Here is a 16344-nt window from a genome sequence, read left to right as displayed (position 1 = left end):
AAAAGAACAACACTGAAGAGGAGATGGTTGAAACCCAGTTTATTAGACCAGAGTCATGCGTCACCCAGGGCCCTGCCTACTGACCCCCATCTAGTGCACACTTTTGGCCTTGCTCTTTCTTCCCTTTGGAAAGGCTGTTTTCTAAGGAACTTTTAGAAATCAAGAAGTTTCCAAAGATCCTATATAGTCTCACTCTCCAGCTCCAGACCAATGCAGATGAACTGCCCACAGGCACTGTTCTGGGAGTGTACACCAAGAGATAGCTGGACAGAGAAGGCCTGGAAAGGGTTAGGGCTCTGGCTTGTGAGGATTGCCTGGTGGAGGGGTTGGGACAGGCCCAACCCCTTACTTGTAGGGAGACAGAACAGCAAATCTTTCAACTCCCCCTTTAGGTCTTGCCTCTTTCCTCCCATGACCAAACCCTGACTCACCAGGTAGGCTTGGTTGGACATCAGGTGAGGAAGGGAGGCTGGGAACCCAGAAGGAGGGAAAGGCCACTGACTGAAGACCTCAGCTTCTTCCTGTGGGCACCCACTGCCCTAGCTGTGGGAGTCACCAATCCGCAGCTCCCTTCTGTCTCTTGACTTAGTGTCCAGCATAGTTCTCTACCCCCTACGTGGGGCTACCTCTGTAGCACTCCTTTCTTGGGGAGACCCCAGTCAGCCAGGCAAAGGACATTGGGATAGGAGGAGCAGGGGAAGGGAATGTTAAGGCTGCAGGGAAGACAGAGGGTACCTGGGATTGAGGGGAGAGGGTGAGGCCAGAAAGAGGCAGAGCTTGTGATTCACAGCTTCCTTTATGTCGCCACCAAGACAGTGCGAAGGTTACAATGCGTGTGTCGTCTCCTTGTGCTTCTCAGAGGGATGTGTGTACACAGTACAGACACCAGGGGAGAGTCCAACTGTTTATACAGGCGAAGGCATTCAGAGACCAGGAACAGGGGAGAAACACAGAAGGAGGAACTTCTTTTTGGAGGGGGAGGGTGGGAATATCTGGGAAGATGGTTCTCTGAGACAAAAGGATGGAGACAGACAGGGTTAGAGGAAAGTATATACAGAGATATAGCAATATAGAGTCTGTATCATATAGAAATAGAAAATGCAGATGAGGTTGTTGAAAGAAGCAAATGAAGCTGGAGAAGAAGACTTGGGAGTGTTCCATAAGAAAATTTATGGATGTGGCCCTTTGCAAGGGCCTCTGGGAGGGAGGCCAGTGAGGTCAGGCACCCGTGCCCCTCTCCCGGAGCTGGAAGCTAACCAGCCAGGTCTTTTACAGGATGTGGAGGAAGGCTGCCTCTGGGAAGGAAGTCTCTCCAGAAGCTTTGGAGTGGGGGAGAGCTCATAGGGATTTAGGATGTGGCCTTCAGCACCGGAGCCACATCATGTTCTCTTCTCCACTTCTTCAGGGGATCCCTGACCCCTCCCCTCCCCCCAGAAACTTCACATAGTGTGAGGGAGCGGGACTGGAGATTTATTTTTCTGCCTGGAGATGAGCTTGGGGGGGGAGTTGACGGGGGAGGGGGGAAGTCACTGGTCTGAGAGGGTCTCCTAAAGCTGGGGAAGCCCCCTCACTAGCCCTCCCCCCCCTTAAGGTACATTCTCTGTTTTGGGGCCTGAATTCCAGACCCCAGGGATCCCCCCTACCCCTCACTGGGAGGGGACTTTGGTGACTGGTGGCAGCAGGATGTAGGTGGACACTCAGATGACAGACAGAACTCAGGCTGGGAGCTAGGGGCGGCAGCATGGAGCAGGGAGGGGCAGCCTGAGGTCCTTTGCCGAGGTTTTTTCTCTCTCTCTCTTTTTTCTTTTTGAAGATTAGTTTAGTTTTGTTAAAATAAAAAGAATGAGATAGAGGCAGGGAGAGGTCTTCTAAGGTCAAGACTCCTTCCTCACCCAGGCAAGAGGAAAAGGGCTGCCCAGGAGTATGGGTGAGTCCTCAGGGCAGATGTGGGGGGGCAGTTGGGGCCCCTTTGCTCTCCTCGCCCTCCCCACCTAGGCCTTTGGTACAGTGGCCTGCGGGACTCAGCAGGTAAAGTCCTCAAATGTGCCTCGGGCCGGATGGTGAGGTAGGATGTTGGCAGCATACGTCATCCCGGCCGGATGGCCCCGGAGGCTCTCGCAGGGGTTCTAGGGGAAAGACACAGAAGGGGACTGGTTATGAGGACCTAGGGAGCCAAGGGAGAAGGTGTTTCTGGGAGAGGGGGTGTTCATGGGGGGGGTGGAGGAAGGGTCTGGCTGCAGGGTGCCCCTTGCCCTGGTCCCTCACATGTCTTTTGACGTCATCCAGGCTGAGGGCCACGCCTTTGTCTGCGCTGCTCCTCTTGGCCTCTTTCTGGCATTTGCCTCTTCTGCACAGCTTGTGCTTAATTACCTAAGAAGGGCAGAGAGGGGTGGGTGGACTGGAGCCCTGCTCCTCTATAGCCCCTTCCCCCTTCCCCTCTCCCCCTTTACCTCATAGGCATAGTCAAAGAGCTCCAGCACAGTGAGGATACTGGCTCCGATGAATAGCCCCATCTGGCCCCCAATATCACCTGTGGAAGTGGGGGTGGGGATGGCAGGGAGGTGAAGGGGCTCAGGACCCCAGGGGACAGTAGGGCTCCTTGGGGCTAGGGCAGGCCAGCCAGATTCACAAAGGGATTAACAGCCTTCTTAGGAAGTGTTGCAAAACCAGATCCTGACAGCATTTCTCTTTGCTTCTCTATACTTTTTTAAAAAAAAACATTTTTCTACTTTTTTGAGATGAAAAAGATGTTATTAAGGGAAAAGGACTTTACAAAATATCCCCAAACTCTTAGTCTCCACTTATGCCCCTGTCCAAGGGGCAGCTACGCTTTCCTCTTTGCCCATGCCCTTCCCCCATTGCATGCCACACCACAGGGTTGGGGGAAAGGCCCCCAGGGATGGGGCAGAATAAACACGCTGGTTTGGGTGGTAGGGATCCCATGACAAGTGACATCAGAAGCTCACCCAGGAGCCCTGCAATCTCATAGGCTTTCTTCTGCTCAATGGTCTCATAGTTGAGGACTTCAAAGAAAATATCCAGCACCAGAATGTTCTCCCTGTACAGGGGTAGGGAGGAGAAGACCTAGGTTCAAGTCCTATCTCTGCCCCTTGCTAGCCAGGTGACCATAGCAAGTTAGCCTCTCTGAACTTGTTTCTGTACCCACAAAACAAGATCCAAGCTGGGCATTGGTGGCTCATGCTTATAATCCTAGCTTCTCAGGAAGCTGAGATCTGAAGATGGGAGTTAAAAGCCAGCCTGGGCAGGAAACCCTATGAGACTATCCCCAGTTAATCATGAAAATAAGCCAGAAGTAGAGCTGTGCTTCAAGCGGTAGAGCTATAGCCTCCAGCACAAAAGCCCAGGGATAGCACCCAGGCCCTGAGTTCAAGCCCCAGGACTGGCACACATATATACACAAAATGAGATGCAGATGGACAAGTTCTAGAGTTGTGAGGATTGGATGAAATGGCATAGAGGAAAAGATGCTTTACATACTGGCAGAGGGAGGAGATCCTAAATACAGCATGAGGGTGGAGACAGTGTAAAGTGAGGAGAGAGGACAGAGAGTCTTTCCATTGCTTGTTCTGGCCTGGTTTTCTCTCTGTACACCTCCCAGCCCACACACTTTGGTTGCCACGTGTGTCTTCCCTGGGTTTATCTCAACTTTCTCTTGCCTGCTGAGCCCTCATCAAAGCCCACTCATACCCTCCACTGTCCCTGTCCACAGACCTTGCCCAGCACTGTGGAGCTCTTACCCTATGTACTGCTCAGACTTGTTGAACTTCTTGGCCAGGTACTTGGCGGAGGCTTTGCTGGGGATCTTGACCATGGACAGCTCCTTGCTATAGCGGGTCAGGTTGCAAGGCATTTCACACACGCAGTATTCTTGGTCCTTCTCCACCAGGAAGTCTGTGCCCAGCCAGGTGACAGGCGCTGGTTGAGTGATATCCTTCTGCCACCAACTCTCAACAGAAAGATTCTGGCCCTGCCCCCACCAAGGGCCCCTGAGCCCCCTTCTGTTTTCCTGACCTGCCCTTTTCCCTCAGCCTCGTGCCCACCCTGTCTCTCATAATTATGTATTCTGCCTATGTGCCATTCCCTGAGGATCTGTGATGGTCAGCCATTTTGAGTTACTTATGAAGGAGACTGGAGGCCCTTCCCAGGTGACCCCACCCTGCTCATTTTCCATAGGGACCTGTGAAAATGCTATTCTCAGCATTCACGTGTGTGGATGCAGTGGATCAGAGCTGTCTAGACTGAGACCCTTATGCATGTGGCTGTATTCTGACTACTCCAGAACAAGGTCAGGGGTGAGGGGTGGGGCGGGGGAAGGACTCACCCAGGGCAGGATCTGCACACTCTTTGTACTGCTCTGGAGTGCAGTATGGGGCGTCCCCTGGAGGAGAAGACAGTGGTTGCAGGATGGAGTTTAAAGGGGTTGTGATGGCAGAGTCTACCCTTCTTGCCACCCATCCCTGTGGGCACAGGCAGGGACCAAGGTCAGATGATGGTGAGAGAGGTAAGGAGTGGGCGTGGGGAGGAGGACGGATGGGAAGGAGTTGTGGAGGGGCAGGATAAGTGCTGGGAGCCTGGAGGCCTGACCTGGCATGTGCACCATCCGGCAGTTGCAGTTCTCCACCAGGTACCGAGTCTCACAGTCGATGCGGCAGGCGGTGATGCTGTAGGAGTCGAAGAAATCCGAGTCCATGGTAACAGCTTTGCAGGTGCCCCAGGGCGGGGGTAGGTAGATGAGCTGCTGGGAGAGCGGGGGGCTGGGGAAGTGTGGGGACCTCTTCCCCCCAAGTCACCTTGATGGACTTCTCTGACAAGATGCAGAATTGGGGAGCCCTACCCCCTTCCCCTCCATGGCCTCTGAAAATCTCAGTTTGTAGGTCATTCATGCTGCTTATCATCCTTGCTGTAGCTCACCTGTTCCTCCTGTTATCAACCACCTACCGCTCTATCTTTCTTCCTTTTTTTGTGTGTGTGTGTCAGACCTGGGGCTTAAATTCTGGGCCTGGTTGCTGTCCCTGAACTTCATTGCTCAAAGCTAGCCCTCTACCACTTGAGTCGCAGTTCAACTTCCAGGTTTATTTGGTATTTAATTGAAGATGAAAGTCTCACAGACTTTCCTTCCTGAGCTGGCTTTAAACCATGATCTTCAGATCTCAGCCTTCTGAATAGCTAGGATTATAGGGGGGGGGCCACTAGTGCTTGACTTCTAACCACTTTATCTTGAACCCCTCACAACCCCACCCTAGAAGCAGCCTTCCACCCTCTCACCCGCTGCTCCTGGCAGGACACAAAGGTTTGAAAGCCTGGGGCCACACCAAAGCCCAGCTGGTCGATAAAAGGAGGTTCATCTTGACTGTGGATCTGTACTTTGATGCCCGCTTCGAAGGACGTCTCGTCTATGGGAACAAAGGGGATGTGGGTTGGGAGGGCTCCTGAGCCCTAATCTCCTTCAGAGCTGGGGACAAGGAAGGCCTATGACCTTCCCCAGAAGTTAAGCACTAGGACTGAGTGGGAGGTTATCTTTGGGGTCTGAGCCTACTCCCCAGCCTCTTGGGGTTACCAACTCCATGCGGCTTCAATGACATGCATTCAACACATTTCTTTTCTTATCTGGTGTTTGCTAAGTTTTAAGATTTCAAATTCTCCCAGAGTATCACAGTCTCAGATACTTGCTCCAATTCTCCTCCCTTTCTCCTTCCTCCTCCCCGCCTGCCCCCAAGGCCCCCTGAGACCAAGACAGGCAGTCAGCCCAAGAAGAGAGGGAGTTATTTATAGAGTGAGTGGCGGCGGCTGATAGAAGAGGATGGCTGGTTACCTTGGAGAGTAACTGAGACAGGAAGGGGAGGGGGGAGTCAGGGAAATGAGAGTGTGGACGTCAGGTAGATTCAGAGATGGAGATGGAGACGGATCCCTGTATCAGGTCCCAGACTGGAAGCCTAGTAGAAGTGGGGGCCAGGAACAACAAGGCAGGGGTGGTGGTGGGAAGTGTGACATACCAGTCTCCCCCCACACGGGCAGGTACTCATCCTGCTGGATGTCCAGCATGATCTCCAACCCATTGCCAGTCCCACCCTTCATGGTCTTCAGCCGAGGCCGCCCATCTCGGCCTGAGTTGAATGTGTAGCACTTTCCATACCGTGTGAAGACCTGATGAAGAACAGAGTGGAGAGCCTGAGTTTTTCCAGTACCCCCTGCCCCGCCCCCTGGAGGTTCTCCCCAGCTCCCTCCAATGATGGAATCACACTGCTCTTCAGGAATCGGCAGCTCATTCTCCATTTGTTTCCCTCTCCCACTTATTCTCCATCCTTTTGTGCTCTGGAGAGCCAACCTTCGTGGGGTACATAGCCTGAGCGTTTGGCCAATGGGAACTACAAGTAAGGAATCAAGGCAGGAGGAGAAAGAGACTGGGGTACTAATCCTTCCCTGTCCCCTGACTGTTTGTTTTGCTGGTTGTGGCTATAAATATGGGCAGGAATGGTAGAGTGAGAGCAATTTCCCACTATTGCTAGCTGCCACACCCTCACTGGCTTCCTTAATCCTGTCTACAGCTTTGTAAACAGTTTATTAAAGTCTTCTCAATTGGACTATCAAGTGCCAATCTGTACATGTGCATGCATGCCCACGTATGTGCACTCTCGAGCTGTTTTTTTTTTTGGGGGGGGGGTCTGGTTGTGGGGCCTGAACTCTGGGCCTGGGGCGCTGTCCCTCAGCTCTTCAGCTCAAGGCTAGCGCTCTGCCACTTGAACCACAGCACCACTTCTGGCTTTTTTCTTTTTGCTTATGTGGTGCTGAGGAATCGAATCCAGGGCCTCAGGCATGCAAGGCAAGCGCTCTACCACGGAGCCACCTTCCCAGCCCCTCCTTGAGCTGTTTTTGTTCAAGGCTAGCACTCTACCAGTTGAGCCACGGCTCCATTTCAAGTGTTTTGGTGATTCATTAGAGATAAGAGATAAGCCAGCCCAGGCTGGCTTCAAACTATGTTCCTCAGATCTCACTCTTCTTAGTAGCTAGGATTATAAACATGAACCACTGGTCCCTGGATAAAGTGGCATTCTTTTTCTTGCATAGTTTTTTTTGTTGTTGTTGTTGGTTGTGAGGCCTGAACTCTGGGCCTGGGCACTGTCCCTCACCTCTTTAGCTCAAGGCTAGCTCTCTACCACTTGAGCCACAGCGCCACTTCTGGCTTTTGCTGCTTAGGTGGTGCTGAGGAATCAAACCCAGGGCCTCATGCCTGCAAGGTAAGCGCTCTACCACTGAGCCACTTTCCCAGCCCCTCTTGCCAATATCCGAATATGAACACCTCCACCACCAAGAGTCTAGACCTGACCTCTGAGGCCTCTGAAATAGTGCTTCTCTTCGGTGTTTCACCCCAGCCACTAGAACTCCTGTTCTCCCCAAGACCTTGCCTCTAAACCTAAGCCCTTCAAAACTAAGCTTTTTGGGCCAAATGCTATTGGCTCAAGCCTATAATCTTAGCTACTCAGGAGGCTGAGTTCTGAAGATCGCAATTCAAAACCAACCTGAATGGACAAGTCCCTGAGACGCTTCAATTAACCATTAAAAGCTAAAAATGGAGGTGTGACCAAGGGGTAGAGTGCCAGCCTTGAGTGAAAAAGCCCAGGCGAGAGCTCAAGGCCCAGTACACACACACACACACACACACACACACACACACACACACACACACACACACACACACACACACACACACACACACACAAAAGAATAAAGAAAAGCTGAGCTTTCTGGTTTCCTCCAGCCATCAGCCCTTTTTGTCCACCATTGTCCCATTATCAATGGAACCTGAAGCTGTCCAAGTTCCCATGCCAAGAACCATCCTCATCCATGCCCCCACCACTCAAACTAAACAACCAGACATGGGATGTTGGTAAAGCTCTTGCAGAGTTTGAAGGTATCAGAGGACATCCCAGCCATGAGATGGAGTTTCTGTCTTCTCTTCCTTCTGTGCCCCACAGTAGCTCTTATCACAGCCCCGATTTCAAAGCTGCCTAGGGAAGATTGAACTAATTCTTTTTATTTTGCCAGTCCTGGGGCTTGAACTTAGGGCCTGGGCACTGCCCTTGAGCTTCTTTTGCTCAAGGCTAGCTCTGTACCACTTGAGCCACAGTGCCACTTCAGGCTTTTTATATGGTACTGGGGAATTGAACCCAGGGCTTCATGCATGCTAGGCAAGTACTCTACCACTAAGCCACATTCCCAGCCCTGAACTAATTCTTTTCCTATGAACTTCCTCAATGTTCCCACAAAAGAACTACTGCTAGATGGTGACATAGGAACAAGTAAGGTGAGTGGGTATAACTGGGAAGTAGCATTTGACTCTTCTGTCTACCTACAGCTTTCTTTGTTCCCCTCCGGTACGGAACTGAAAATCAGAGAACATTCCCATATTTTTAGAGTGAATCGAGAGAGATAAAACACAGGAAGAACTCTAAGAGTTCCCTAGTGCCTACCAGAGCCACTGTCAGGTTTGGAGCATGCAGCCACAGGCTGAACACACACCTAGGCCTACTCTCCATTTGGGGTGGTGAGAGACAAGGTTTTTGAGGCTTCCTGGCTCTGTGGGCGGGGCTGTTGGGCAGTGGATTGCTGCTGCCACCTGGTGGTTCTAGGATAGAATTGTCTGTTCTACCCTCCTACTGCAAGGAAGACAGGTTAACCCTTTCCTTTTATCTCCTGGCCTCTCTGAGGCACAGTGGCCAAAAACTCCCAGTTTCCTGTATGTCTACATCCATCCAAAGACTGAGGTTGGACTGAAGTGACACCCACCAGTTCCTACATTGGAGACGAAGCTGGCATCAGGTGATTGGGGGAGGGAGGTGTAGGGAAGAAAAGTCAACACCCTGGAGGAGCTGGAGAGGAGTCAGGCCAGACAGAACTGGAAGCTGAATTGGGGAGAAGAGAGGGTGGCAGTTGGTCCCTTAACAGAACCCTAGACCTCTGGGTGGGAAGGTCAAGGGGGAAAAATGACTCTGGGAGAAAGGTCCCTACTGCTTACAGCTAGAGGCCATTGGATTTAGAGGAAACTTGTATTCACTGAGACAGGTAAACACACAGATGACCGAGCAACACACACACTTCACAAGTCCCTGCTGTAGAAGTTTTTGACCAGGAGTGGGGTGGAGTAAGGATGGGACCAAACCCCCTACTTCCCTGCCACCCCAAAGACCAAATGGCTCTTGCCTTACCATCTACCCAAGGGGTGATAATCAAAAATAGTTAACAACTGGCTAGTATTGGCATTCACCAACAGATCAGAAGCTGACCTCATAGACCAAGGTCCTGGGCTCCGGGAGGTGAGGGTCAGGGAGAATCCTGAAAGACAGTCTTGGGGGTTAATGTGCTAGGTATGGGCCCCACTCACCACAGAGAAGTTGTGAGGGCCACAGGGCCCTCCGCAGTAGGAACAATAGAGAAGCATGTCCTCCAGCCGGTGGCAGGAGCGATTGTAGAAACGGTGCAGGTTAAAGGGCTCCCCAGAAAAAGCCTCTGGCCCAGGTGGAGCAAGGGGTACCCCAGGATCATCACTTTCATCCAGCCCCAACATAGGGGCCAGGTAGAGCAAGTCGGGGTAGCTGAGCTGGGACAGCCGCACGGCATTGGTGTTGCAGAGGGTGACCGCGGGAAAGGCCAGCTCGGTAGAGGCCACTTCATCTAGCAGCGTCACGTGCGGGTAGCTGAGGTAATAAGCAACGCGGTCCCCTACCTGGCAGAGGAAGGCACCCAGTGCTATGACAAAGGCCACTGCCCACAGGGCCTGCCTTGGCCCTAGACCCCCTTCCACAAAGATGTGGTTGGCACCATGGAGGGTGCAGCTGTTGGCAAAGGCCACCAAGTCCAAAGGTAAAGCACCCTCATTGGCCTCTTTCCCCGACACCTCCTTTTCCTTCTCTTCTTCCTCCTCTTCAGATTCTGAGTTGTCCCGCTGCTTCTGCCTCTGCTGCTGCTGGGGACCCCACACATCTCCCAAGGACCCAGGGGTCTCCTCTCCGGAGGAGAAAGACAGAGAGCAGAAGATCTGGATGGGCATCTTCTCCAGGGGGCTTCCTGGCCCTGGGAGATTGCCAGGAGGCAGATGCGGAGGGCTGGGTGATGTGATCTCAGGCAGGGTCTAGCAGGGACAGCCACCGAGCCCTTGCCTGGCTGGCTGTCCTTCCTCAGCAGAGCTTGTATGGGCAGTGTGGCTGAGTTGGGGCGGGGCCTGGAGGGAGGGACCAGCCTACCCTGCCAGGAGGGCGGGGATCTGTGCTGATGAATAATTGATGGCACTAGGAAAGAGGCTGATGGAGGGGGCGGGGAACTGGAGCCCCTTCCTGTCATTGATTCTAGCAGGACATAGAGAACTTAAGACATGGTTGAAACCCCAGAAAAGCCTAAGACTGGGACTCCTTTTGTCCCTTCCCCAGGCAAGGTGAGACTAAGAGTCCTTGGCTCTCAGTACCAGGATGACCTCAGCTGGCAACAGTCCCGCCAGGGCACACATGCCTGCTCTGTCACTTGCCAGTCTGTTCCTCAATGTGTCCCCCAGTTTCCCCACCTCAATTCTGGCCCTCTTTGTTATTCTTGCCGTGGTTGCTTGGTTTCTGTGGGATAACCTAGTCTCATGCACTATGCAGGCACTCTCCAGACTTCTCATGCCTTTCTAATTCCTTGACCTAATCCTTGACCCCCCCCCCACATGTTTCATTGGCCCTCAATTCTTCCAATCCAAGCTGAAACTCCCTGCTCTCTCTACTTATTCCTTTGCTTCTCAGTTTCCTTCCAGGCATAGTCCTAGCCCCAATTTACTCACTCTGTGAGCCCCCAATTTCCCTGAAACCCCTTCCTATCCACCACCAAGTTCACTGCAGCTAGCTTGTGACGCTCCTTCCTTCCTTCTTACCACCTCTTCCTCCTCCTCCTCCTCCTCCTCCTCCTCCTTCTCCTCCTCTTCCCCCCCCCTCTTATTTTCTTTCTTTCTCTCTTTCTTTCATGGGGCTTGAACTCAGGGTGGACATTGTCCCTCGACTTTTTTTGCTCAAGGCTAGTACTCTGCCACTTGAGCCACAGTGCCACTTCCAGCTTTTTCTGTTTATGTGGTACTGAGGAATCAAACCCAGGGCATCATGCATGCTAGGTAAGCACTTTACCACTAAGCTACATTCCCAGTCCCTTGGGCTGGCTTTGAACTGCAATAATCAGATCTCAGCCTCCCAAGTAGGTAGGATTACAGGCATGAGCCACCAGTGGCCAACTCTCTTTTTTGTCAGTTGTGGGGCTTAAACTCAGGACCTGGGTACTGTCCCTGAGTTCTTTCCCTCAAGGCTAGTGCTCTATCACTTTGTTTGTTTGTTTGTTGTTGTTGTTGTTTTGGCAGTCCTAGGACTAGAACTCAGGGCCTGGGCACTGTCCCTGAGCTTCATTTGCTCAAGGTTAGCACTCTACCACATGAGTCACAGCGCCACTTCCAGCCTTTTCTTTTTATATGGTACAAGCGCACTCTACCACTAGATCACATTCCCAGCCCCTGTCTGTCAAGCACAGCTACACTTCCAGTTTTCTGGGTTAATTAGCGGTAAGAGGTTTTTTTTTTTTTTTTTATGTGCCAGTCCTGGATTTTGAACTCAGGGCCTGGGCACTGTCCCTGAGCTTCTTTTGCTCAAGGCTAGTATTCTACCATTTGAGCCACAGCACCACTGCTAGCTTTTCCTGTGTATGTGGTACTGAGGAATTGAACCCAGGACTTCATGCATGCTAGGCAAGCACTCTACCACTAAGCCACATTTCCAGCCCAGAGGTAAGAGTCTTACAGACTTTCCTGCCTGGGCTGGCTTCGAAATGCCATCTTCAGAACTCAGCCTCTTGAGTAACTAGGATTACAGGTGTGAATTGCCAGTGCCTCCTGGCTTAGACTCCCCCCACCCCCTTTCCTTCTCCTTCCTCTCTGACCTCCAGTTTTACCTCATGTCAGCACCCATTCCCCAATGCTGACTGCACTTAGAGCCCTCCCCTCCCCTCCCCCGCTTTTGTGGCTTGTGGGATGGCCCAGGTTCCATTAGCAAAGGTCTCTCATTGACCACAGACTCATTTCTGGCCAATTCCCGGCACTGGAGGAGGGACTTTGTCTCTTGTAGCTGAAAAGCTTGCTGGCAGAGTACCACTTTCTCCCCTGCTTGTCCCTCCCAGCATGCCCCTCCTCCAAAGTTTAGAAGAGAAGTTCGAGGAATTCTTCCCCAGTGAGTGGAAAAAACTGATCAGTGCAGAGACAGAGGGTCATGGATCAACTATTGGGAAACTACTTGGGCCTCTTAAACTCTCAGATACCCCAATCCCTCAGTCTTTAAGGTACCCTCTATACTATTCCCTGTTCTCAGGCCTCTGGTCCCTCTGTGTGCTCTCATTACCCAGGTCCAATGGTTGAGGAACTTGAGCTACCAGCCAAGTCTCCAGGGCCAAGAAGGTGACCTGGGGAGGTGGGGAGAAAACGGGGGGGGGAGTGAGGAAGGAAGATAACAGATGCATCTTTCCCCTACAGAGCCAGAGGAAGAGCAGTAGGGGCTGGACTAGTCAACCTTGGTTTTTTAATTCCTTGGCCATTCCATCATCCTGGGTCGTGCCCTCCAATTTCCCCATCTCCATTTGCAGGATAGACCCTAGATTGTGATGGAATGGGAGGCAGGCTCCAGGTTCTAGAGGAATTGACTTTGGCACAGAAGGGGAAACTTTGAGGTCTGAGCCCTTTCCAGCCTTACACCACTATCCTCAGATAGGCCTCTAATTCTGGGTTCTGTCCCTAAGTGTCGTTGTTATTTTGTTTTTTTCTCCAGGCTAGCTAGCCCTTGAAACACAGCTCCACTTCTGGTTTTCTGGTGGTTAATTGGAATGGAGTCTCATGGACCTCCCTGCCTGGGTGGGTTTCAAACCATGATCTTCGGATCTCAGCCTCCTGAATAGGTAAGAATTATAGGTGTGAGCAACTAGTCTCAAATTCTTTTATCTAAACAATGGCCTCCAAGCTGATGCTCTAACTCCCTGAAAGTTCTTGAGTCCACTGTCCATTCTGCTGCTTATAGACCCTGTCTAATGCCCCAGGCCTCCTGGTAAAATTCATCCCCCAAGGTGAACCCTTCTGCTTTACCCCAGCATTCAGCCACTCGGGCCTTCCTCAGAGGAACTAGGCTCATCCAGAGTTCCTGACTTCCTCTGGCTCTATTTAAAGAGGTTCGGTTCATTTTTCGTTTCTTTTCTAAGACACAAGGTCTTGCTATGTTGTCTAGCCTGACCCCGAACTCCTAGTTTCAAATAATTCTCAGCCTCTCAAATGGCTGAACGACAAGAAGAAGCCACCATATCTGGCATCCTAGTCATACATTACGTCCTCCAAGAAGCCATCTCTGACCCCCCAGGACACAGTGCCTACCCAAGGAATAGAATGAATGTGCAGCTCTGCTCAAGGCCCATCAGGTATGAGTAGTGACCAGTAGCTCTCTAAGGGAAGAGACTCTGGGAGTAAAAGATCAGGATCTGGTGTCCACGAGGAACAAACATCCAGAAAAGGCAAGAAGATGTCACTGCCAGAGGTCAAGAGAGAGACCTGCCATCTTAAGCTCATGTCTTGGCCTTTTCCCATATGAATCCCGGGCTGGCTTTTGGGTTTCCTGTCCCATGGGCATCTTCTGCCCCCCTCCTGGACTTCATCTGTCAGAGGGCAGGGTCCTCTTGCATTGCACCTCTTCAGGAAGTGTTTCAGAGGTGAGAGCCAAATTTGGGTTGGAGGAGGAAGGACAAGCTAGCCAACGCTGAGGCAGGGAAGGCTGACCTTGCGTTTTGTGCCCACTAGAGGGCATTATCCCCTTCTAATAGCCATCCTGCAGGTGGCTGTAGATTGGATGCCTGGAGGAAGGCAATTACTAAGTCACAGGGATGGCTTCCAGTGTGGGGACTCCACTAGAAGGAAGGCTGTGCAGACCAGAACAGTGTCAAAAAACAGCCATTTGGAAGAGCCATAGCGCTTTCCCCCAACTCCAACACCAAGACCCACCTCACCTCACGTACATCAACACACACACACACACACACACACACACACACACACACACACACACACACACACCTGTATTCCCTCTCCTTCCCTATTTCTTGGTTCTTCTAACATTACCAGTTACTTTCATCTCCCTCAAGTAGACAGATCCAAAATATCCCCATGCTGTGGAAGTAAGGACTATAGCAGAGTGCATTTATAGACTGCAGGCTCACATAGAAGGCCCCAGGAGGTGACTGAGTGTATCAAACCTCCCAAATTAGGCCACACTCATTTCTGAATCTGCCACCCAAAGATGCAGCCTTTCCTCATCCCTCCCATCAGTGCTTTTCTTCAGCTATGGGACAACCCAGGGCTTTCTGACTTCCTCTATGTCTCTGTACCTATCATTATTGGTGTAGTTGGTTGGTGGTTTTCACCTAGTTCCTTGTAGGATCTCTGTACAACCCAGACCAAGAGGGAGGTGTGGGGAACTTCACCACCATTGGACAAGTGAGGAAACTGAGGTACAACAACCTATTTTTTTTTTGTTTTGTTGATCATGGGGCTTGAACTCAGGGCCTAGCTGCTGTTCCTGAGCTTCTTTTGCTTAAAGTTACTGCCCTACCACTTGACCCACAGATTTACTTCTGGTTTTTTAGATATTTAATTAGAGGTAAAAGTCTCATGGCCTTTCCTTCCTGGGCTGGCTTTGAATTGTGATTCTCAGATCTTAGCCTCCTGAGTAGCTTGGAATTCAGGCATGAGCCATGATTGCCAGCTACAACAATCTATTTAAATCTTGTGTTCTGCTCGTAACAGGTTTGCGATTAGAATTATGTCATCTATCTTTAAATCCCTTCCTTCTTCCTTGACTCATTGACACAAAGATTAACAGATAAGGGTCCGTATTTTCATCTTATAGAACTCACTTTTCAATGATTTAAACACACACACACACACACACACACACACACACACACACACACACACACACACAATGCCAGGTACCAGTGGCTCATGCCTATAATCCTACCTGCTCAGAAGGCTGAGATCTGAGAATCAAAGCCAACCCAGGCAGGAAAGTCCATGAGATGCTTATCTCCAATTAACTAGAAAAAAAAGGCTAGAAGTAGAGCTGTATCTCAAGTGGTAGAGCATTAGCCTTGAATGAAAAAGGTAAGGGAGAGCATGAGACTCTGAGTTTAAGCTGCAGCACCACCAAACTATGAAACATGCTGGTAAAAATCATAATATAGTTCTATGGGTGGGGGAGGGAAAAGGACAGGGGCCCCTGATTCAGAAATCAAGGAAGGTTTCCTGAGGGAGTAATGTTTGAATGAAATGTAAAGAACATCTTTTGAGGTGGGGGTTGTAGCTAGAGAACAGAATGTGTATAAAAGTCCTGAAGAAGGAGAGCTAAAGGAAAGCAAGTGTGTCTGGAAAGATAGATATAAGCAGGCAGACACCGATCATGCAGACTTTGAAGGTAAGGTTTCTAGCCCAACAGCCATGGAAGACACTTTGTGGAAGGATATCAAGCAAAGCTTTGGTTTGGCTGGGTGCTGGTGACTCCTGTATATAATCCTAGCTACTCAGGAGGCTGAGATCTGAGAACCATGTTCAAAGCCAGTCTGGGAGGTAAAGTCTGTGAGACTCTTCAATTAGCCACAAAAAAGGTCGAAAATAGATCGTGGCTCAAGTGGCAGAGTGCCAGCCTTGAGCAAAAAATCTAAGGGACAATGTCCTGGTTTCAAATATCAGTTCTGGCACACACACACACACACACACACACACACACACACACACACACACCAGCTCACACACACACACACACACACACACACACACACACACACACACACACCAGCTCTGGCTACAAAGTAGAGGATCCATAGTGGTTGGTAGAAGTCTTGTCAGGAAGCCACTGTTGAGGCAGAGGTGAGGCATGGAGTGGTAGGGGGAGGGGAGAACTTTGGGAGGCAAAGCTGACAGATCCTGTCAGGAGTTGGCAGCTCCTATTAAGGTATGTGAGGGTGGCACAGCATTTGGGCAGATTTCCGGTTAGCCTGTCTGGGTGAGTGGTAGGTGGCTCACTAGATCAAGGCAAGGGGAAAGGGTTTGTTTGAGGGGAAAGGATATGTCTGAGAGGGATGAGTTTGGTTTTGCCCATGCTGATTATGAAGAAGCCTTGAGGACATCCAAGTAGAGATGTTAAGTGGGAAATTGGCTATTGGGGCTGATGTTAGAAGGGAAGAGCTGGCCTGAGACAGCAATTTGGCAGTTGTCAGTGTGTAAATAGTAATTGA

General features: G+C 50.9%; 1 protein-coding gene across 4 annotated transcripts in view; it reads right to left on the bottom strand.

Annotated features, from left to right (window-relative positions):
• Window positions 1–40: 40 nt before the first annotated feature.
• The window catches only part of Asic1 (acid sensing ion channel subunit 1), a 32286-nt gene continuing 15982 nt past the window's right edge, over window positions 41–16344 (bottom strand). The window contains exons 1-10 of one of the 4 annotated variants that reach the window (XM_070040864.1): window positions 9401–10218; window positions 6015–6165; window positions 5287–5414; window positions 4606–4756; window positions 4343–4399; window positions 3759–3912; window positions 2967–3058; window positions 2451–2530; window positions 2266–2370; window positions 41–2126 (exon numbers count right to left, since the gene is read on the bottom strand). In XM_070040864.1, coding sequence (XP_069896965.1) covers window positions 2022–2126; window positions 2266–2370; window positions 2451–2530; window positions 2967–3058; window positions 3759–3912; window positions 4343–4399; window positions 4606–4756; window positions 5287–5414; window positions 6015–6165; window positions 9401–10066 — 1689 coding nt within the window. In that variant the 5' untranslated portion in view covers window positions 10067–10218 and the 3' untranslated portion in view covers window positions 41–2021. Of the gene's footprint in view, window positions 2127–2265; window positions 2371–2450; window positions 2531–2966; window positions 3059–3758; window positions 3937–4342; window positions 4400–4605; window positions 4760–5286; window positions 5415–6014; window positions 6166–9400; window positions 10219–16344 lie in introns of those variants that run through there. The other 3 variants (XM_070040870.1, XM_070040880.1, XM_070040890.1) reach the window with 3 other exon arrangements.

This window comes from Dipodomys merriami, unplaced genomic scaffold (assembly GCF_024711535.1).
Source record: "Dipodomys merriami isolate MVZ:Mamm:240054 unplaced genomic scaffold, mDipMer1.0.p SCAF_10, whole genome shotgun sequence".
Taxonomy (NCBI): Eukaryota; Metazoa; Chordata; class Mammalia; order Rodentia; family Heteromyidae; genus Dipodomys; species Dipodomys merriami.
Note: the sequence above shows the minus strand (reverse complement) of the source record. Positions and strands in the feature narration are given on the sequence as shown.